At 44.3% G+C, this 22,166-nt stretch overlaps 1 protein-coding gene and 2 long non-coding RNA genes across 11 annotated transcripts in view; 1 reads left to right on the top strand and 2 right to left on the bottom strand.

The window, feature by feature from the left end:
• LOC126988977 (crustacyanin-A2 subunit-like) overlaps positions 1-22,166 on the bottom strand; it is a 47,865-nt gene that overhangs the window by 4,996 nt on the left and 20,703 nt on the right. Inside the window, exons 2-7 of one of the 4 annotated variants that reach the window (XM_050847415.1) lie at positions 22,062-22,166; positions 13,062-13,289; positions 12,096-12,287; positions 9,251-9,400; positions 7,616-7,742; positions 6,366-6,418 (exon numbers count right to left, since the gene is read on the bottom strand). The exon at positions 22,062-22,166 is cut by the window's right edge and continues 158 nt beyond it. In XM_050847415.1, coding sequence (XP_050703372.1) covers positions 6,366-6,418; positions 7,616-7,742; positions 9,251-9,400; positions 12,096-12,287; positions 13,062-13,289; positions 22,062-22,166 — 855 coding nt within the window. Of the gene's footprint in view, positions 1-5,999; positions 6,419-7,615; positions 7,743-9,250; positions 9,401-12,095; positions 12,288-13,061; positions 13,290-22,061 lie in introns of those variants that run through there. The other 3 variants (XM_050847435.1, XM_050847426.1, XM_050847404.1) reach the window with 3 other exon arrangements.
• On the top strand, positions 10,911-15,581 carry LOC126988985 (uncharacterized). Of its 6 annotated transcripts, XR_007742729.1 has the most exons (4): positions 10,911-10,949; positions 11,049-11,246; positions 14,806-14,904; positions 15,202-15,581. It is a non-coding gene; the product is annotated as an uncharacterized LOC126988985 (long non-coding RNA). The 6 variants fall into 6 exon arrangements; XR_007742730.1 differs by lacking the exon at positions 10,911-10,949 and having other exon boundaries at positions 10,959-11,147; XR_007742713.1 differs by lacking the exon at positions 10,911-10,949 and having other exon boundaries at positions 10,959-11,246.
• LOC126988997 (uncharacterized) lies at positions 11,069-11,703 on the bottom strand. Its single transcript, XR_007742732.1, has 2 exons — positions 11,556-11,703; positions 11,069-11,258 (listed from the first exon to the last, which is right to left on the bottom strand). It is a non-coding gene; the product is annotated as an uncharacterized LOC126988997 (long non-coding RNA).

The raw sequence follows: 22,166 nt of genomic DNA, 5'->3' as shown, positions 1-22,166 counted from the left end.
TCATGGCAAATTGTTTTCAAACATAAATTCGAGTCAAGTGTTGCTGGTTATTCAGATACCCAGAATGGATGCGTGATGTGGAATTGCTGTTATGCCAATAATGTGGATGCTAATACAAATTCTGAATGACCATGAAATACTAATTTCTAGAATGTGAATAGAGTTAGTGCATCAGCTGCATATATTTTAGTTTTCCCAGTCTCGCAAGAGGGCCTGCCATTAACCCTAGTTCACTTTTCTCCAGAATAAAAAGTTCTGTGTGGTCTAGAATCGCCGAATTTAGTTATTCCCTCTGGTCACGAGTAAGGTGATCCCATTCATGTTGTTTTATTATTTCTGTCAATCGTTCTGACTTGCTACCCTGGTGTTCACTTGATCGGTGGTTGGGAGGAGGTCGTTCTGAATTTCCCGGGTGTTTGAATCACTCCAGCCTCCTTATTCACATGGCTTGGTTCGTCCTCGAGGTGTTCATATGAACCTAATAACATTCCCGTTTTAAATCCCTTTACTGCTTTGGTGTTGTTAACGAAAGGAAGGTAGATGGTGTTTTGCTAATTTAGTTTAGTAACGGAACGGTAAACTGTTTTGACTGATGTTGGGTCGAGGATGAACCAGCAAGGTGGTATTTGGGTTTTCCTTCACCTGTATAGGGATACATTGTGACGTATAAGGCTCCATATGGAGAAACTTAGTGAGATTTACCCCTTTGGGGATGTTGCCTTGGGTTAGGGGCGGGGCAGTGCTTCGTATCCTCTCAACCTATCCTTTTTGTCGTCTTAATGTGACCAACTACGTACAAAGCATTACCCCAGACTATCTCGCCCAACCTTCCGTTCCACTGAAAAGCCGCCTTCCCTATGATGTCAGTACCCAGCAGTAGCTCCGCATCAAGGTAAATGTTTGGAACTACTGGAACCCACTATTTGTGTACATGATCGTTACCCACCCGACTTCCAACCAAACCATGCCAATAACTCGGAGAGGGGAACCCGTGACGCCTTGTAAAGTAGGTATGTTGCGTCTTTTATTTATTTCACTCTCTAGTTTATTCGCAGCCGGTTCTTTGATAAGGGTATGACCACTACCCGTGTCTACCACTGCTCTCATGATTTTACTGTTGATAGCCAAACTGATGATAGGAGAGGTGTGTCCCTGTGTTAGTCATGTTCGGCTGGCTGATTGACCCGGATAATTTTTATTTTCACGCCAGCATCCGCTCCTTTTGCAATTAAAGCAAGTTCCACGCGCCGGTTTCCGCCAACACTCTCAAAAAATGAGTGTGTGACCGACAGTATGAGCAATACCGTTCTGATCGTGGCTGACGGGCTGAGGTTTGTAACTGTCCGACCCGTTCAGTTAAGTCCCTAATCTGCCTTTTGAGTTGTTCTACCTCTGAGGATTCGCTGGATGCAGCATTTGGTTTAGGTGTTTCGTTAGGGTTGGGTGGACGGTTCTCAGGTGGTGATCCAGTGGTTGTCTTTCGCTCTTCTCTAACTCTATATAGAGAGAAGGCGTGTGTTGCTTCGAGCCAGTGGCGCTCATGCTCCACTCGATCAATGAATTTATTTAATGGGTAGTCCTCATCCAGGAATCCTCCTAATTTAGCTTTTGATTCGGGAGTCAACCCGTGCCACAGTTTCCTTTTGATCGCCTTGTCACGATTGGGCAGTTTCTCTCAGGCGAAACGCGTCTCCAGAATAGCATACTGACAAATGAAGTTATTAGTGAAAGCTTGGGGCGACGCCGCCCAATTGTATTTTAGGGAATTTATTTCTTGCCAAGCTCTATCAAAATTTACATCGGTTTAGAACTCTGTTTTTGATAACTTTTTAACATCTTCCCAGGTGTTACACTGATGTTGGGCCTGATGGTTATGAATGAGGGCTGCTAGTTCAGAGCTTACTCGCCCTTTTGCTACTTGCACCCTTCTTAGATCGTCGTCGCTAACTTGTTCGACTAACTCGAAAAATATTTGGAGCTGTGTGGAAGCATTAAGCCCTTGTAATTGGTTCAGCTCCAGAATATCTATGTCTCGCGGTTTGGTATTCCCGGTGACTGGCCGTGGGGGAGTTTGTAACTGCGCACCGAGCCTTTGGATAACTTCATTCTGCCGGGTTAACACATCTCTGAGACAACTTACTTCCTGCTCTAAAGCGTCTATATCACTTGTAAACCGCCTATCGGTCACTGGGTCTTGTTCTGGCGGGGTTTTATTTTCTACTAATTGATCGTGCGAACCCCACCGTCGCGGTCGTGGCTTCTCCTCCATCTTTGACAATTTTACTTCTCACGATGGGTGAGATGTAGTTCAGGGGTCACAGGTTGAGGCTCGATCCTCGTTTTACCGTCGGTACGGGTGTATGCTCCTGTATCCCGTTACCATTCTGTACCTACACCTCACTCATCGGAGTCATCCTCTCCCATGAATCCCTTGATAACCCTTCTAAATTTCTCTTCGATCCTCATTCGACCGGCTTCGCTCCAATGTACTCCGTCCTCAGATAGTTCATCCACAAATTGCTTGTTGTTGAAATTAATGTTTTTAAGGTCTTTCTTTATTCTGTTGCTAATCCCGCACTGAATTATCTTATATTGGTCAGGGGAAAGATTTCTGGGTTGGAGTCTAGGTTCGACTTGACACACATACACTACAGCCTGGCAGTTTTCCTCAATCGCGTGACAAATATCTTTGATGTCGTTGAAAACAATGTCTGGGTCAGTACTACTGGTGAGGTCGTTACTTCCGATTCACAAAATGGTCAAATCGAGCACTTCATTCGTACGTGAGTCTTCAAAGAACGAGTGAGCTTTGCCTCCGGGGGCACGAAAAATCCTTACGTGTGCTCCGGGATAGTTAAACTGTGTGTGAATTTGGCTATGACCTACCAACGCTATATGTTCCACATGGTCTGGGATTAATAGGCACTCATGGCAAATAATGATGAGTATCCCACCGCTATGCCACCAGTGTGTTGCCTTCAGCTTCGTTCCTCTGTTTTGTTATCTTACTAACAAGTGTGCTTCCTAGTTGTTGGGGTTACGCATCACAATGTCAAATTATTATGAAGTTTATTCACATTCTGTTGGTAATGGTAGCAAGCTTACTGAAGTTAAGTAACAATATTATTGACAACTCATTATTCTGTTGGTAATGGTAGCGAGCTCACTGAAGTTAAGTAACAATATTATTGACAACTCAATATTCTGTTGGTAATGGTAGCAAGCTCACTGAAGTTAAGTAACAATATTATTGACAACTCATTATTCTGTTGGTAATGGTAGCGAGCTCACTGAAGTTAAGTAACAATATTATTGACAACTCATTATTCTGTTGGTAATGGTAGCAAGCTCACTGAAGTTAAGTAACAATATTATTGACAACTCATTATTCTGTTGGTAATGGTAGCGAGCTCACTGAAGTTAAGTAACAAAATTATTGACAACTCATTATTCTGTTGGTAATGGTAGCGAGCTCACTGAAGTTAATTAACAATACTGATTACAACTCATCATTCCATTTACCACACAAGGGCATACTCATCACAGAACATGTCATAAAAATATATATAAAGTGCACTGGCCATAGTTAACACAAAAACTACCCTAACCAGGTTTCAATGATGCATATTTACACAAGAAATGTCTCCCTACGACCCTCCCTACGGCCATGATTCGAACTCAAGTCCGCAGATTCGTACTTAGGCATATTAACCAGTGTCCTACAGAGAGACGCCGCCCCTCTTAGCCACCTCATACCCTAAGTCTATATATATATATATATATATATATATATATATATATATATATATATATATATATATATATATATATATATATATATATATATATATATATATATACCAAGTCAAGTTATACGCAAGTTTGTGGGAGGAGACACGGCAGAGGCGTGGCTTATGCGTGACGTTGCTTGGAGCCAAACTAGAGAATGTAGAAACAGGGATTTAGAGAAAATGAAGAAAGGCGGACTAATTCAAATCAATCACTTCAACATGCCCTCCCTCACACCCCACACCGCCGTTTGTAGGCATTGGAATTACAGTCACGCAATAGCACAATAAAAAGGCATATTTATTTTTCATCAGTGGCTTACCTGAGCGCGCTGTGAAAGAAAGCAAGCATGCACATCCAAAGTGCACACACGACCCCAACTTAAGTCACCCCTGAACTGGCGGGTATTTTTTTTTCAGCTCCAAGTGACGTCATCCCGCTGCTCCGCCCCCAAACCGCCTTCTGCGCGTACCGGTCGCAGTTTTGAAGCAGAGTGACTTGACTTGGTATATATGGACTTAGCTTCTACCCATGTGTATCCTTGCGTATCTTTAAAAAATGTTCTATTTATATTCGTACGTATAAGTCTTTATAATGTCACGTCTTTCCCATTCACATTGTTTCGCGTTTTGGGGATATATTAAGTAAACAACTTGCTTTTGTGCATATTTATTTCACACTATAAAAAGGAATGCGTCAACGAAAAACAGTCATAGCCCAGGCACACTGAATTTATGTATGGAACTGTGTATGTGTGTGTATGTGTATGTGTGTGTATGTGTGTATGTGTATGTGTGAATGTGTACATTTTTCATTTGTGCACACACGCCGGCAGCCGTAAAACGCACGCACCACACACACGGATCAAACAAGTTAGATATCTATATATCTATATCTATATGTATGTATGTATGTAAGTATGTATGTATGTATGTGTGTATATATATATATATATATATATATATATATATATATATATATATATATATATATAGATATATATATATCTATATATATATATATATATACAAAATCCCCCCGCCGTTCACGGCCTCATTGTTCACGGATTTGCTTACACGCGGGTAGGGTATTTGCGACACCCCCCGCCGAACACGGATGAAAACTCGCGTATACGCGGTCTGTAGCGCCCAGGGGTGCGTTTGAAAGAGCGACTCGGGCCGCCCCGGGCGCCCAGACTTCCCGGACCCCTCTATCAAACGCTTTTGTGCGCCTCTCAGTTAAGCCTCGTCGTTGCTATGGTAACGGCGTCTCACTGGCAGCAAAATGGCGTCCGCTGATCTTCCTGACGACGTTTACTAGCTGTTCTGGCAGCAAAATGGCGTCCGCTGATCTTCCTGACGACGTTTACTAGCTGTTCTGGCAGCAAAATGGCGTCCGCTGATGTTCCTGACGACGTTTACTAGCTGTTCTGGCAGCAAAATGGCGTCCGCTGACCTTCCTGACGACGTTTACTAGCTGTTCTGGCAGCATAATGGCTTCCGCTGACCTTCCTGACGACGTTCATACATGCATCACAAGCTGCAGTGGTTATGGTGGCACAGAGAGGTGAAATGAAATGGAAGCACGTATGTGTGTTTTATTTGGGCCGCCATATTTGCTGGTGACGTCATCACAGCACAGAGGCGCTCCACCTCTCCAAACCGAGCTGCACCGGGCGGTCCGAGTTGGCAACTCGGGCTGCGGCGTCATTTGAGAGGACCCGGGGCGGTTCGGGCGGCCCGAGTCGCTCTCTTAAATGCACCCCAGCTCGAACGTGTACTCGTCAGGTCGGGGCTGGGAACACACCGCGCCGCCGCCTCTCATGTTGACAACACCACTCGCTGCCAACCACCACCGTCTACGCGCTCACACTCACCACAACCAACCACAGAGTGTTAAACTATTACAGTCCATTATTAATTTGTGATTTATGTGTATGTAAAACTATATGACAACGCTTAGAAATGCCTTAGAAGTCCATTTTTTTTAATTCGATCGAAATGGTAGAACGAAACCCTATTTTCCCTATCTGATTATAGTCCCGTCGATCGCGGATTCGCGGATCACGGGAATCTCGCGGAACCAAATACCCGTGAACGGCGGGGGGCTTCTGCATACATATATATATATATATATATATATATATATATATATATATATATATATATATATATATATATATATATATATATATATATATATATATATATCTGGATCTGGATTAATGATGCGCAGGGCACCTGTATAGGTGCATAACACGCATATTTGTTGGCTGTTGGGGGGACGGGGGAGCCGAGTGTTCAGGGGAGGGAAGTGAATCAAGTGTAATTGTTAGTGTTGTTGTGGTGACAAGTGAGTATGTACTTGTTATATATATATATATATATATATATATATATATATATATATATATATATATAAATATATATATATATATATATATATATATATTATAGATACATAGATAAGAAAAGACAAAGCCCAGTCATAAGGAAAACATAAGCAGGTCAGGTTAGGGGGGTCGAGGAGGCCATGAGGATGAGCCCAACGGCCAGCAGGGGCACCAGCAGGCCCACCTCTCGCCTGCTTCTCCCGTCACATCCACTCAGCGCCGCCTCCTCCTCCTCTGCTGTGAAGAATGGAGGAAGTGGAAAATAAATATTAGTAACGAGGTTTTTAAATTATAATCAATTAGTGGGACTGCAAAACTGAATTTTATATTTTGTTTTCTTATTTTTTTTCTTGGAATCGGGGAATTATATTCTAATGTATTGAATTTCAGAGGTTTTCGAGGGACAATATATATTTTTTCTCTTTATTAAGAATTCTGTGTGACAAAGAAACTCCGACTTTTTCTTAGGGTAAGGGGAGAATGTTTTGCGTCATTCATCGTTTTGGGGAGTTATGTAAAGGTAGAATTCCAGACAGATATTTTTGGGCCATTTATACAATGTGCAAATTTTAGGAACCTTTTTCCAACAGCGTTAATTTCTAACTCCTCAAAAGGTAATTTAATTCTTGAAAAAAAAACGTAAGGGTTTGTTGTCAGATCGTACAATTTATTTTCCCATTTAAAACCCGGTAGCAGCGGGGATCATGTTTCTTAATGGTCCCTCCAAGCGAGAAAAATGAGAAAAAATCACCCCTCACACAAACCATTTCATAATATATATCAAAGCATTTGTGACCATATTATGTATCATCTATTTGGCTCGTCGCTGCCACACGGTAAAGCCACAGATTTGGCCCGTCGCTGCTACACGGTAAAGCCACAGATTTGGCCCGTCGCTGCTACACGGTAAAGCCACAAATTTGGCCCGTCGCTGCTACACGGTAAAGCCACAGATTTGGCCCGTCGCTGCTACACGGTAAAGCCACAAATTTGGCCCGTCGCTGCTACACGGTAAAGCCACAGATTTGGCCCGTCGCTGCTACACGGTAAAGCCACAGATTTGGCCCGTCGCTGCTACACGGTAAAGCCACAAATTTGGCCCGTCGCTGCTACACGGTAAAGCCACAGATTTGGCCCGTCGCTGCTACACGGTAAAGCCACAAATTTGGCCCGTCGCTGCAACACGGTAAAGCCACAAATTTGGCCCGTCGCTGCAACACGGTAAAACCACAAATTTGGCCCGTCGCTGCTACACGGTAAAGCCACAAATTTGGCCCGTCACTGCTACCGGGTTTGAGTTTTAGTAAATGTAATAACCTCCATGTCTTATTTCACATTACTTAACATCACCGAACCCGTTTAATGATTGTCAAGCCTTTTCTAGATTCACGTCTCCCTGCCCCCCCTCTATCCTTCCCTTTCCCTCTCCTTTACCTGCGTGCTGGGCATCCGTGCGTCTGTCCTGCAACACCTGCTCCTGCGTCGACTGCGTCACTTCCCTCACGTCCCACTGTGGCTGTTCCTGCTGCCTCGCCTCCGTCTGCTCTCCCTTCACCTCTTCCTGTGGTAATTGTGAATACAGTAATGGTGGAGGTGGTGTCGATGGTAGTGGTAGTAATGATACTCAGGGTCGTATTATCAGACATTTCGTTGTCCAAGAACACATATTTGACAAGGCTTTCGTAGGAGTTGTGGGCATTTCCAGAAGTAGTTTTATGACCCTGGTGGTAGTTTGACCCTTCTTCTGTACCGTGAACCTGAAGAAACACTCATTAGAACCCGATTGACCCCCTCTTTGACCTTTAGAAATAGTTGATGTGAGAAGCGAAAGTGTCTCATAATACCAACCTCAGTGTCACGGAACATTGTAGCAGAATGACATCGCAGTAGTAAAAGTAATTATCTAGATTTCAGTGAAGCGTTCGACAAAGTTCCTCACCAAAGGCTGTTGCTTAAAGTACAAACTCACGGCGTCGATGGGAAGGTGTTGAACTGGATCAGGGCGTGGCTTAACAGTAGAAGGCAAAGGGTGTAGATCAATGGTAAAAATATCAGACTGAATACGTTGTACGAGTGGGGTCCAACGGGGGTAGGTATTGGGTTCAATGCTGTTTATCATTTATATCACTCAATGATTTGGATGCAGGAATTAGTGGTTATGTTAGTAAGTGTGCGGATGATACAAACATAGACAGAGTAATGTAATCATATCGGGACGCTAATGTTCTCCAGGATGAACTAGACAGATCGAGTTCAATGCCGGCAAGTGCGGTGTTCTGAATGTAGGCATAAATAACCCTTTACATATTTATTCATTAAATGATACTCCCCTAGCACAGAACCTGCTGTGAGAGGGATTTAGGAATCTTAATGAGCTCGGATCTCCGTCCAAGGGTACAATGCATTCAGGCTAGGAATCATGCAAACAGGGTACTGGGTTTCATTTCAAAGGGCGTAACCAACAGAAGCGATGCAGTCATCCTTAAGCTATTATGTAGTATTAGTTAGACGTCATCGGTGATACGATTAATTCCTGGCCACCCTACTGTAGAGTAGATATCAAAAGTTAGAATCCGGGCAGAGGAGGATGACCAAAATGATTCAAATGTTAAGGAACTTGCCATGTGAGAATAGATTTAAACATTTGAATTTACATTCTCTTGACAGTCAAAGGGTGCGAGGAGCCTTGACCGAAGTTTATAAAAGGATGAAGGGCTTTAATAAGGGTAATATTAACAACATTTCCTTGGTGCAAAAACCGAGTTGGACGAGTAGCAATGGGTTTAAGTTGGATAAATTCAGCTTCACCAAGATATCGGCATGAATTGGTGTACCAACAGAGTGGTGGATGAGTGGAACAGGCTAGGGAGTCACGTTGTGAATGCTAATCCGATAGATATTTTCTAAAGGTTAGATCATTTCATGGAGAATGAGATTAGGTGGGGTAAGGTTTACAGGAGCTTCCTTGCATTGGCCTACCAGCCTCTTGCAGACTCCTTATGTTCTTATGTTCTTACATCTCTTAAAGCTCCTATCCCATTCTCTCTCCTCGCACCCGCGTTTTCTCACCTCACGCCTTGGGTCCGTCAGGGTCTGCATGTCACCCGCCGTAGTGCTGGCCTTGCCCTTGTACTGCGCCATCTCCCGGGCCTTAGCCTTGGACTGGACACGCTGGGTGTAGGCCAGGAGGGAATCCAACTTGTTGGTGTAAGGGCATTCCTGCGCCACGGGTGTTTTTAGCGTGAGGGGGGGGGGGGGGGCCAAAGGTTGAGGGTTAGTTGTGTCTATAACTCCTGAAAACTCTGGTACGTTTCCTACTATTTTTTCTTGTTCAAAGATTAACATTCTCATATTCATTGCCTCCCATTCATCAAAACTGTCTAAATATAAGTACCAGTAAACAAAAATGAAGGTGATATATCAGCATTTTTATCTTTTGGTATTTAGCTTGGTAGGAGACATCAACAGCATGAAGGCAATGCGACCTCTGGAGAGAGAGTGACAAAACTTTCCCTAGCTACTGTTCTGCAACGGCACACACACACACACACACACACACACACACACACACACACACACACACACACACACACACACACACACACACTTATTCAAGGTATACGCCCAAGTGAGTGGGAGACTTCCCTCATCATCCCCATCCCATTGCAAAGTCAATAACCCCAATTCACTCAATGAACTCCTCACTTCATGAACTAAGGCCCATTCAAATCACACGAATCCCCAGAGGTGGGCGCGGTACTAAAAAAAATAGTTGTGCGGTTGCGGTAGTGCGGTACTTTTTCCGGAGTAGTACGGTTGCGATGAAGCGGTCCCATTTTTTTCTTTCCCAGTGCGGTACGCGGTGTGCGGTACTGCGGTAGCGGTAGTCGCTAGTCAATATATAAAAAATACTTCAGTGCCTATCCTGGCTATCCTTTGACTAACTAATAACTTGTGAGATACAAAAAAATAAAATAAAGGAGGACCGGGGGAGAGGGAGAGGGAGGTAAGGGAGGAGGCAGTGGGGGAAAAGCCGGGGAGTAGAGGACGGGAGGGGGAGGGAAAGGAATGCAACTTTCCGAGGGAGGAGGGAGGGTACAGGGAAGGGGGAGGAGATCAGCGTCATGTGCGAGAGGAGGGAGTGGGGGGGGGGGGGGGAAGAAACGAAGATAAGAAGGAAGGAAGGAAGGAAGGAAGGGTGGTGCGAGCTGCAGTAGCACTAGCCAGGGATATGGGGGAGTGAAGGGGAAGGGGAGGAGGGGCGGAAGGGGCGGAATTATCCAGCGTTTGAGCGAAAACGAAAGATTACTAATATAGGAAAGTCATGGCGGGAACAGTGAAACATTATTCAAACTGTCCAACATATTAACAAAACACATCAACTGCAACAGGTAATAGCGACTCCCGTGGGAAAGCCATAGTCCTAGCGTCTCACGGTCTCAGGCCTCAGCGAAGAAACCACATGGAAATTTCAACGAGGAGAGAATTATAATAATAATAATAATAATAATAATAATAATAATAATAATAATAATAATAAATTATTATTATTATTATTATTATTATTATTATAATCAAACAATATTGATCTTGGCTACATTGGAGAGAGAGAGAGAGAGAGAGAGAGAGAGAGAGAAAATGATAAAATAGAGAAGTTACAGGTAGATTGACTCAGCGCACCGCCCTCTATCGTGAAAGCGATTAACCCGTCCGCTGCGATTGGCATTGATTTCGCCTTCACTGGTAGCCTGGTAACATACACTCCCAGGTCTTTCTCTGCCTCTGTGGTGGATAGTGGAGTGTTTCCCATGTGGTATTGGTGTGCTGGATATCCTTTCACTTGTAGCCTGGTAACATACACTCCCAGGTCTTTCTCTGCCTCTGTGGTGGATAGTGGAGTGTTTCCCATGTGGTATTGGTGTGCTGGATATCCCTTCACTGGTAGCCTGGTAACATACACTCCCAGGTCTTTCTCTGCCTCTGTGGTGGATAGTGGAGTGTTTCCCATGTGGTATTGGTGTGCTGGATATCCCTTCACTGGTAGCCTGGTAACATACACTCCCAGGTCTTTCTCTGCCTCTGTGGTGGATAGTGGAGTGTTTCCCATGTGGTATTGGCGTGCTGGATATCCCTTCACTGGTAGCCTGGTAAAATAGACTCCCAGGTCTTTCTCTGCCTCTGTGGTGGATAGTGGAGTGTTTCCCATGTGGTATTGGTGTGCTGGATATCCTTTCACTGGTAGCCTGGTAAAATACACTCCCAGGTCTTTCTCTGCCTCTGTGTTGGATAGTGGAGTGTTTCCCATGTGGTATTGGTGTGCTGGATATCCCTTCACTGGTAGCCTGGTAACATACACTCCCAGGTCTTTCTCTACCTCTGTGGTGGATAGTGGAGTGTTTCCCATGTGGTATTGGTGTGCTGGATATCCCTTCACTGGTAGCCTGGTAAAATACACTCCCAGGTCTTTCTCTGCCTCTGTGGTGGATAGTGGAGTGTTTCCCATGTGGTATTGGTGTGCTGGATATCCTTTCACTGGTAGCCTGGTAACATACACTCCCAGGTCTTTCTCTGCCTCTGTGGTGGATAGTGGAGTGTTTCCCATGTGGTACTGGTGCGCTGGATATCCCTTCACTGGTAGCCTGGTAACACATGCTCCCAGGTCTTTCTCTGCCTCTGTGGTGGATAGTGGTTTGTTTCCCATGTGGTATTGGTGTGCTGGATATCCCCTCCCAAGGTGCAGGACATTTTTCTTCATTGATTTGTAGCAGCCACTTTTTGTTCCACTCCTGTAGCTTGGTGATGTCTTCTTGTAGGAAATCCGCATGCAATGGGTTAACGCCTTTACGATCACATGACCATCCTACACACACACACACACACACACACACACACACACACACACACACACACACACCTTTCCCTGGGTCATGGGCACCATAGTGGAAGTGTCAACGTTCCACTCATTGAGACGGTCGTGACACAGCTGTAGCATAGCCGGGTCGAGGGTCGGGTGGCGGGAAAACACCCACGAGAAGGCGGCGCGGAAGCCCATCATGGCCAGGCAGGAGTGCACGCAGGAGTAGTGCTCGTAGTCCGTGTCCACCACCTGCGGGAGGAGGAGAGAAGGAGGGGGATGAAGCAGCTGTTCCCAATGTCCGCCGCCGCCACCAAAATAAATGTATGTAGATGCCTTTTCACTACCATCGCTAACCACCCTAAAACAGGTGGCGGTATTCGTCCGCCACTTTTTACTAATGTATTATATGTATGCAAAGGGTTTTGTGAAGGTTTGGAAGAAAATAGATCAAAATTAAGGCGCCAGAGTTATACTGAACCTTTACCATTTTTACCTCCATGTCCGCGGTTGGGGATGCGGACGCGGATTTTTTAACACAATTACAGTACAAAGTACATTGGTCATACTAGTATTGGCTTTAGTTAAGTTCTGCAGATATGCCTATAATATATGTTATATAACAAAGCACATTTAGTGTGTGTGTGTGTGTGTGTGTGTGAGAGAGAGAGAGAGAGAGAGAGAGAGAGAGAGAGAGATGAATTCAGAGGAGTAGGCACTGGTAGGTGAGAGAACGGAGAGGAGAGACGTGGATGAAAAGAAATAGAGAGAAAAGGGTTAATGACACAAGAGAAAGGATAAATATTTGATGGGTACAGCTCCGCAATCTCCGCGGGTCTTGGACGGGGAGGCGGATAATTATGCGGAGCTTTTGTTGTCTGAAAACGCGGAGGTGGATTACAATGCGGATATTATTTTAACTGTGGAGGATCCGCGGAGGCAGATATCCGATACATCACTACCACAGTACCGTTTCTTACTACATAAGGGTTACTGAATCCCCTTTCAACTAGAGTCCAGACTTACCACATAGGGGGCGCTGGGTACACCTTCAGCGTTCACCGTGAGCACCCCAGGCTGTCCCTCCGTCGGGTACATGGAGGAGAACTGACGCATCTTCATCCCCGCGTCGCTGAGGCCGCGTTCCTCCACCACCATGAGGTCTCCTTCCCATGTGTAGTTGGCCATGGCGCAGCTCAATATGTTGACGTACTCGTTGGGCACCATCTCTATGTTGAACCAGATGCCAGAGTACTGCAGATGGAGAGTGGAGGTGTGAGTGGTGTTAGTATTTTTATTTTTTACAACAAAGGAGACAGCTCAAGGGCACAAAAAAAGGAAACAATAATAAAAAAAAGCCCGCTACTCGCTGCTCCAATAGAAAGAATCAAAAGAGGTGGCCGAAAGAGAGGTCAGTGAAGAGTATCAGCGTTGTTAGGCAGGGTCTGCTGGGTGTTCAAGTAAGGGATGAAGCTTTGTGGAGTATCTAAGACTAAGTGGTGTGGGAAGGCGAGGCGGATTGGAGGAAGTTTTTATGACTTTGTGGCGTCTGGTTGTGGGTAATGTTTTTTTTTTTTAGCTATACACATTCCATCAACACACACACACACACACACACACACACACATTATTTCACTTTATTAACCACAGAATTACAGGGTTAAAGAATTACGTTTTTTTAGAATTTTTTTACGTCGTGGCCTATTGCGCCGGTAGGCTTCTTCCCGGTGGATCCTGATGGTCGGCCCAAGGCTTCTTCCCGGTGGGGTCTGATGGTCGGCCCAAGGTTTCTTCCCGGTGGGGTCTGATCGTCGGCCCAGCCCATTCTGGCGCAGGCGAGTGTTTATAATGGCGCCATCTTGCATTGGCTCATGCTGCCCTCCCGGAGCTCATCTTTAATCCTAGAATCTAGAGTCCGGGTTGATAGGTGGTCTTCTGGACAGCATGTGGGTAGTTTTAAGCCACTCGGCGGCGGCTGAAAAATCCCAGCTTGGTGACACCGGGCGGGGATTGAACTTGCGTCGTCCCGAACCCGGCGCCGTCACGCTATCCTTTCAGCCACCGCCTCCCCTAAATAAAACATGGTGGTCCAACATTGATACAAAACCCATAGAACATAAAGCATACAATATGTTCAACACATCCTCGACTCTCCTGCGTACCTGTCTGTAAACTATTGTATTGGTCTAGAATACAGAACCTTCTCAAACAGCTTGGCTATACGCTCCATCACACGTGTACCAATATAATTCTTTGTAACATATTTCCTTAGTGAACATTTTCGCATGTGACCATGGGAGTAGGACAGAGTAGTAGAACAAAACACGGTCATAAAGTGTAATAGCAACAACCAAGGTTAAAGAAAGGGGAGGTCAGCCGACGTGCGTTATTTAGTAGGGGAGGCGGATCTCTCTCTCTCTCTCTCTCTCTCTCTCTCTCTCTCTCTCTCTCTCTCTCTCTCTCTCTCTCTCTCTCTCTCTCTCTCTCTCTCTCTCTCTCTCTCTCTCTCTTGCTCTTCAGTACATCGTAAAACAACTGACAACTCCGTTTCTCGAGTTATAACGAAAGACAATTTAAGGGTTCTTAGCTTTAACGCTCGAAGCTTAACCCGTCCGCTGCGATTGGCACGGATTTGGCCTTCCCTGGTAGCCTGGTAACATTATACTCCCATGTCTTTCTCTGCCTCTGTGGTGGATAGTGGAGTGTTTCCCATGTGGTATTGGTGTGCTGGATATCCCTTCACTGGTAGCCTGGTAACATACACTCCCAGGTCTTTCTCTGCCTCTGTGGTGGATAGTAGAGTGTTTCCCATGTGGTATTGGTGTGCTGGATATCCCTTCACTGGTAGCCTGGTAACATACACTCCCAGGTCTTTCTCTGCCTCTGTGGTGGATAGTGGAGTGTTTCCCATGTGGTATTGGTGTGCTGGATATCCCTTCACTGGTAGCCTGGTTACATACACTCCCAGGTCTTTCTCTGCCTCTGTGGTGGATAGTGGAGTGTTTCCCGTGTGGTATTGGTGTGCTGGATATCCCTTCACTGGTAGCCTGGTAACATATACTTCCAGGTCTTTCTCTGCCTCTGTGGTGGATAGTGGAGTGTTTCCCATGTGGTATTGGTATGCTGGATATCCCTTCCCTGGCAGCCCGGTAACATACACTCCCAGGTCTTTCTCTGCCTCTGTGGTGGATAGTAGAGTGTTTCCCATGTGGTATTGGTATGCTGGATATCCCTTCACTGGTAGCCTGGTAACATACACTCCCAGGTCTTTCTCTGCCTCTGTGGTGGATAGTGGAGTGTTTCCCATGTGGTATTGGTGTGCTGGATATCCCTTCACTGGTAGCCTGGTAACATACACTCCCAGGTCTTTCTCTGCCTCTGTGGTGGATAGTGGAGTGTTTCCCATGTGGTATTGGTGTGCTGGATATCCCTTCACTGGTAGCCTGGTAACATACACTCCCAGGTCTTTCTCTGCCTCTGTGGTGGATAGTGGAGTGTTTCCCATGTGGTATTGGTGTGCTGGATATCCCCTCCCATGGTGCAGGACTTTACATTTTTCTTCATTGAATTGTAACAGCCACTTTTCTCTTCATTCCAGCAGCTTGGTGAGGTCTAACTGTAGGAAATCCGTATTCAAGGGGTTAAGGACCCTCGAAATAGAGAAAAAATAGCTTTGAAATTAGTTAAGGAAGATGGCTGGCAAGGGAGTGGGAGAGAACTGTACCCAAATCATAATCTTTCTAATCTTTAACTTCCTTTTTCTCCTTCAAATCGACTAACTTAAGAAACCTCTATACACGCATCGTAAAATATAACCTTTCAACTATATAAAGAGCCTATGACCACTCTGTTAAGGACGCTGAAAATAGAGGAAAAATGAGTTTGAAATTAGTTAAGCAAGATGGGTGGCAGGGAGTGGAACTGTGCAAAAATCATCACCGTCCTTTAACCTCATTTTTCTCCTTCAAATCGACTAACTTAAGAAACCTCTATACACGCATCGTAAAATATAACCTTTCAACTATATAAAGAGCCTATGACCACTCTGTTAAGGGCGCTGAAAATAGAGGAAAAATGAGTTTGAAATTAGTTAAGCAAGATGGGTGGCAGGGAGTGGAACTGTGCAAAAATCATCACCGTCCTTTAACCTCATTTTTCTCCTTCATATCGATTACCTTAAGAAACCTCTATACACGCATCGTAAAATATAACCTTTCAACTATATAAAGAGCCTATGACCACTCTGTTAAGGACGCTGAAAATAGACGAAAAATGAGTTTGAAATTTGCAAGGTGACGGGAAGGGGAGCGAGCCGTACCCAAATTAGACTCAACAATGTGATCGCTGCTAAACGGGGTACAAGAAGGTAAGTATTGGCATCCCTATATATGGAATTAACCCGCAAACGGACAGGTAAGAATGATAATAATGGTTAAAATAGTGTAATGCATCTATTCTTATATATATGGAACTACAAGACAAAGGAAAATCACTTAAATATCGAGGAATCAAGAAGGAGCCATCGCCTCAGCTTACCCAACGTTGCCAGATTGTCGTACTCTGCCTCATGTTTGCCGATTTCCGACCCAAAAACTGCTTTCACCACACAAATAACTATCTTCATATATGGTTATCGTTTAAGTGGTTAATTATCGATGTTTCTTGGTAATAGTTATGGGCCGGTAAATACGCGGGTCTGAGTACGATAATCTGTGTTGACTTGGAAGCATTGAGGGCATGGAGGGTACTAGAAGTCGTATTTACGGTGACATTTTCTCTATTATCTCGTGTTCCGTGGGTCCCTTGATAACGAAACTAACAGACAATCTTCCTGAACATCCCGTGACTTACCAGGCAGACGGAGAGCACTGGCGGGTAAGTAAATAACCGGAAAATTGAATATATACGTGTGTGTGTCTGTGTGTGTGTGTGTGTGTGTGTGTGCTGGTAATGGCGGTTCGGGGTAGAATATATTTCATCATTTTTACGTTTTTTGAAGAGATAAGAGAATGTTAAGTGTGTAGCGGCTTCTTCTGTTATATTTATAGAGTTTAAGGTCATTATTTTTGCTTTAAGGGTCACGTGTGAAGTGGAAATGTTGAATTAAGTGCCGATTTGATATGGGTGGGTTGGTACGCCTTCCTGTCTGAGCTGGTTAGCACACACACACACACACACACACCTATACATAGGCACTTGTGAACTACTATTACTACTACTACTGCTACTACTACTACTACTACTACTACTACTACTACTACTGCTACTACTACTACTACTACTACTACTACTACTACTACTGCTACTACTACTACTACTACTACTACTACTACTACTACTACTACTACTACTACTACTACTACTACTACTACTACTATCACTACTACTACTACTACTACTACTGCTACTACTACTACTACTACTACTACTACTACTACTACTACTACTACTACTACTACTACTACTACTACTACTACTACTACTACTACTACTACTACTACTACTGCTACTACTACTACTACTACTACTACTACTACTACTACTACTGCTACTACTACTACTACTACTACTACTACTACTACTACTACTAGTACTACTATAAAATAATAGCCGGTTTCATTCCATTTGCTTACTCGTGGACGTCGATGTGGCACCTGCGCATTGTTAGTTTGTGTTGGCGTGAAGATCAAGTTTTTGTTTTCAGTGATGTATTTCAATGTTTGTGTAGCCTGTACAAAGAACCCTCAAGCCCTCTTACTTAAACCGCAAACATGCTGACTTGCATCGATAAAATCCAAGTCTATATACAGCAAGTCAAGTCATACGCAGGTTTGTGGGAGGAGACACGGCTGAGGCGTGGTTTATGCGTGACGCTGCTTGGAGCCAAACTAGAGAATGTAGAAACAGGGATTTAGAGAAAACGAGGAAAGGCGGGCTAATTTAAATCAATCACTTCAATATGCCCTCCCTCACACCCCACACCGCCGTTTGTAGGCATTGGAATTACAGTCACTCAATAGCACAATAAAAAGGCATCTTTTTTTCATCAGTGACTTGCCTGAACGCGCTGTGAAAGAAAGCAAGCATGCACATCCAGAGTGCACACACGGCCGCAACTTTAGTCACCCCTGAACTGGCGGGTATTTTTTTTATAGCTTCAAGTGACGTCATCCCGCTGCTCCGCCCCAAAACCGCCTCCTGCTCGTACCGGTCGCAGTTTTGAAGCAGAGTGACTTGACTTGGTATATGTAGAGTTAGCAAATTGTATTGTCAGATCATACTCGAACGATTTATAGCCTTTCAAATACCTGTAATTGATGTCATTGCAGGCACATGAAATGACTTCTGGCTCTGCAAGTGCCTATCCATAAGGAAATTTGATAATTTGTTGCATGTAAATAACATGGGTAGGTAATATTCGAAATAGCCTAGCATAACATTCAACAGTTATTAATTGCTATTTCATGTTATTTCGAATATTAATCGTTATTTACATGCAATAAATTACTGAAATACCCTGTATTTGCAAATGCAGAGCCAGATGTCTTTTTAAGAAATAAGATCGATGAATTGCAGTGCCTAACTAAAACAGAAGACTTTGATGTAATTGCCGTAACTGAAACATTTATTGACACCGCTAATAATGACTTAATTTCTGAATATAGATAACGTTATATTTTTCAATAAAGACCGAGTTAATCGTAGAGGTGGAGGAGTGGTTCTTTACGTCAGAAGTAGCTAAAAGCCCGTTGATAAAACACCAAAGGCTAGTACTGTAGAACACGTGAGCGTGAGTACAAATACCGATAAATTTAAAATCAACATATCCGTCACTTGCAGGCCTCCAGGCCAGTCACGCGAGGATGAAATAATGTATAGCGTTTTGCAAAGAACTCTCCGAAACAGTGATGCATTGATTTTGGGCGATTTTCATCTACCGCATATAGACTGGCAGACACTCACGGGATCCGAGGGGGATTTGCACAGGATGTTAGACTTCGTTGAAAATAACTGCCTTAGCCAAATGGTTAGTGAACCAACGCGCGATAATAATATTCTTGATCTTGTATTAGTAACCCAAGAGAACTTAGTTGACAATGTTAGCGTTGGCGAACACCTCGGATCATGCGTCTCGACATAAGAGCTCAAACAAGGATTGCAGAGAATAAGATATTGGTTCCCAATTTTAAAAGAGCGGATTTTGAAAGAATAAGACAGTCATTAACGAACTTTCGATTAGTGTCCAACATCGACGTCGAAGAATCTTGGCAAGACTTCAAAGCTCGATTACTAACTGAACAAAATAAATCCGTGCAATCTTGTGAAAAGCGCCGAAAAGCTAAAAATCCTCCGTGGTTTAATAATGAAATCAAACTTGCTCTCCAAAAGAGGAACTTGTTATATAGGCAAAAGAAAACCGATAACTCTACCGAAAATAGTACACGGTACTACGAAGCAAGACGACAAGTCAAAAGTTTAATCAAACAGGCGAAACGGAGGTACGAAGGAAACATTGCGGTAAATTGCAAGTCAGATCCTAAAAGTTTTTTTTAGATATGTAAACAACAAAAGAGAGATTCGAAATGGGATTAACCCATTAAATCTTCAATTATTTAGAAAGCATGGGCTAAATCTGTGGTTTTGAACTTTTCCTGGATCGAAGCAAATGACTGCGGATAGTGCTGGAAATCCAACAGAGGGAGGTAGCAAAACCCTAATAAAATTTTGGGTGCAAAACTAAACTGATCCCATACCTATAGACTCCGATACTAATGTCGATGTAGGTAATTGAATCAGCTAGTGACCCTCTAGGATGAGTGGAGTGACAAGAAAGGATAGGATTAAGAATGAAGTCATAAGAGGTACAGTTAAGGTAACAAGTGTGGGTAAGAAGGTGCAGGAAGAGAGACTGAGATGGTTTGGTCATGTCATGAGGAGAGAGGAAGGGAGTTGTGAAAGGCAGATAATGGACTTGGAAGTGGGTGGCAGAAGGAGGAGAGGAAGACCCAAGAGGAGATGGAAGGACTGTATTGTAGCGGACGGCAGGGAGAAGAACTTGGACCTTGAAGTGGTGGAGGACAGGGCTAGATGGAGGAGACTCATCAAAAACAGCGACCCCGTGTATAGAAACGGGATAATAATGCTGCGGAAGAAGAAGAAGTGACCCTCTAGTAAAAACTACTGTGCCTTCTCGGTGTGATGATCTTAATATGTCCGGGAAAATAAGCCGCGTATGGAGTTGTCACATCATATAGTCACACCACATCAAACTCTAGAAGTAAAGTCTGGATAAAATTATTCTTTAGTTTAAATTTGATACCCTTCACATTCCACGATACTCTTTTTGGTATTTGTGTTTGCTGTGGTCTTTCTAAAAACACTGTGGATTCCAGGATTTAATAATATCATCACTGTATAATTTTCTTTCTCTTGTGTCCAGGCGAATCATGTACCCGACATTTTCCGTTCGCTCCTTCTCAGCTGTTTCTCTATATCTCAGTCTCATCCACTTATCTCGAATGGGTATCGTTTTTCAGTGAAGATTTTCCTATATGCTTTGTTTGTAGCTTTCAGAACGTTCACTTTTCCTGAAATGTCTTTATCATTCTTAGTTGTAATGGTAATCAGGATGTGTTCAGATGACCAATTAGGGGCTCAACGTTGTGCAACAGTGCTTAATGAAGGCAACAAGTTGTATCAGTATGGCGTCGTTAGCCATTTGCCCCAAGGTGTCGTTGCCCGGGGGTTGTATTGAGGGAGGGCCAGGGTTTATAGATCAAGGAGACGTCCTAGTTACATGAGTGTGGCGAGTGTCGCCTCTTCTGGATCTTACCTTTTTTTAATGTTCCGTTCAACTGTGATTGATGTTCCAGTAATGGGTCGTCTATAAGAGCTGCTGTGGGGATATTGTGAAGGAGATGTTGTGTGGGACACCATTTTTGCTACACTCATCTGATTCACCGTCCCTTTTAGCTCATCCTCCCACCTGCGGAGAGTTGTGCGCCAAACGGGTCAACTGAACATTGGGGTGTTGTCGCCTCTGTTCGCTTTTCCTGGCCGTCAATGAGGCACGATCAGTTTTTGCATATCTGTTGTTCACCATATCTTGCTTTCCTCCATCCGCCGTCTTATCATCGAGACTCTCGTGTTCATCAGGTATTCCTCGTATCACTCAGTTCTCTTTTTCTATACGATCCAGGACCTTGAGGAACCGTTGTTATACGTTGATTTGTGCTTGGAGATCAATGAACATTTTTGTGATGGTGCTATCAGGGGAGTTATTGACCTTCTTTAATTCAGCCACTTAAATTATGAGCTCGTAGACGTAGAGGATTGTTGTGATGGTGTCAAATTGTCTGTCGTCCTACTCCGTTGACGCCACAATATTTTCAAATGAATATCTTTTACTCACATTTGAGATGGTTGCGTTGCAGTTCTCCTTATTCGAAAATAGGCTTGGCCATGATATCACCTGAAAGAGCAACAACAGTCTGGGTCTACCTGCTTTGCTAGACTTCCTGGCAAAAGAACACGCCTGACCTCCACCAAAGCCCACCACCAAAACACACACACACACACACACACACACACACACACACACACAAGCCTTATGGGGAAGCGGTGGCTGAATGGATAGCGTGACGGCGCCGCATTCAGGCCGACGCGAGTTCAATCCCCGCCCGGTGCCACCAAGCTGGGATTTTTCAGCCGCCGCCGAGTGGCTTAAAACCACCCACATGCTGTCCAGAAGACCACCTATCAACCCGGACTCTAGATTCTTGGATTAAAGATGAGCTCCGGGAGGGCAGCATGAGCCAGTGCAAGATGGCGCCACTATATAAACTCGCCTGCGCCAGAACGGGCTGGGCCGACCATCATACCCCACCGGGAAGAAGCCTTGGGGCGACCATCAGGATCCATCGGGAAGAAGCCTACCGGCGCAATAGGCCACGACGTAAAACACACACACACACACACACACACACACACACACACACACACACACACACACACACACACACCTACCCTCTCAAAGTTGAGGTTCTCTTGTGGTTTCACTGGCGCACACTCCCCAAACTCTAAAAACTCGGGTATTCCGAAAGAGTCGACCCGTCCACCCTGAAAGAGACT

Source organism: Eriocheir sinensis, chromosome 6 (assembly GCF_024679095.1).
Source record: "Eriocheir sinensis breed Jianghai 21 chromosome 6, ASM2467909v1, whole genome shotgun sequence".
In the NCBI taxonomy this organism is placed as follows: domain Eukaryota; kingdom Metazoa; phylum Arthropoda; class Malacostraca; order Decapoda; family Varunidae; genus Eriocheir; species Eriocheir sinensis.
The sequence above is the reverse complement of the archived record's forward strand: the minus strand, read 5'-3'. Positions and strand labels throughout refer to the sequence as shown.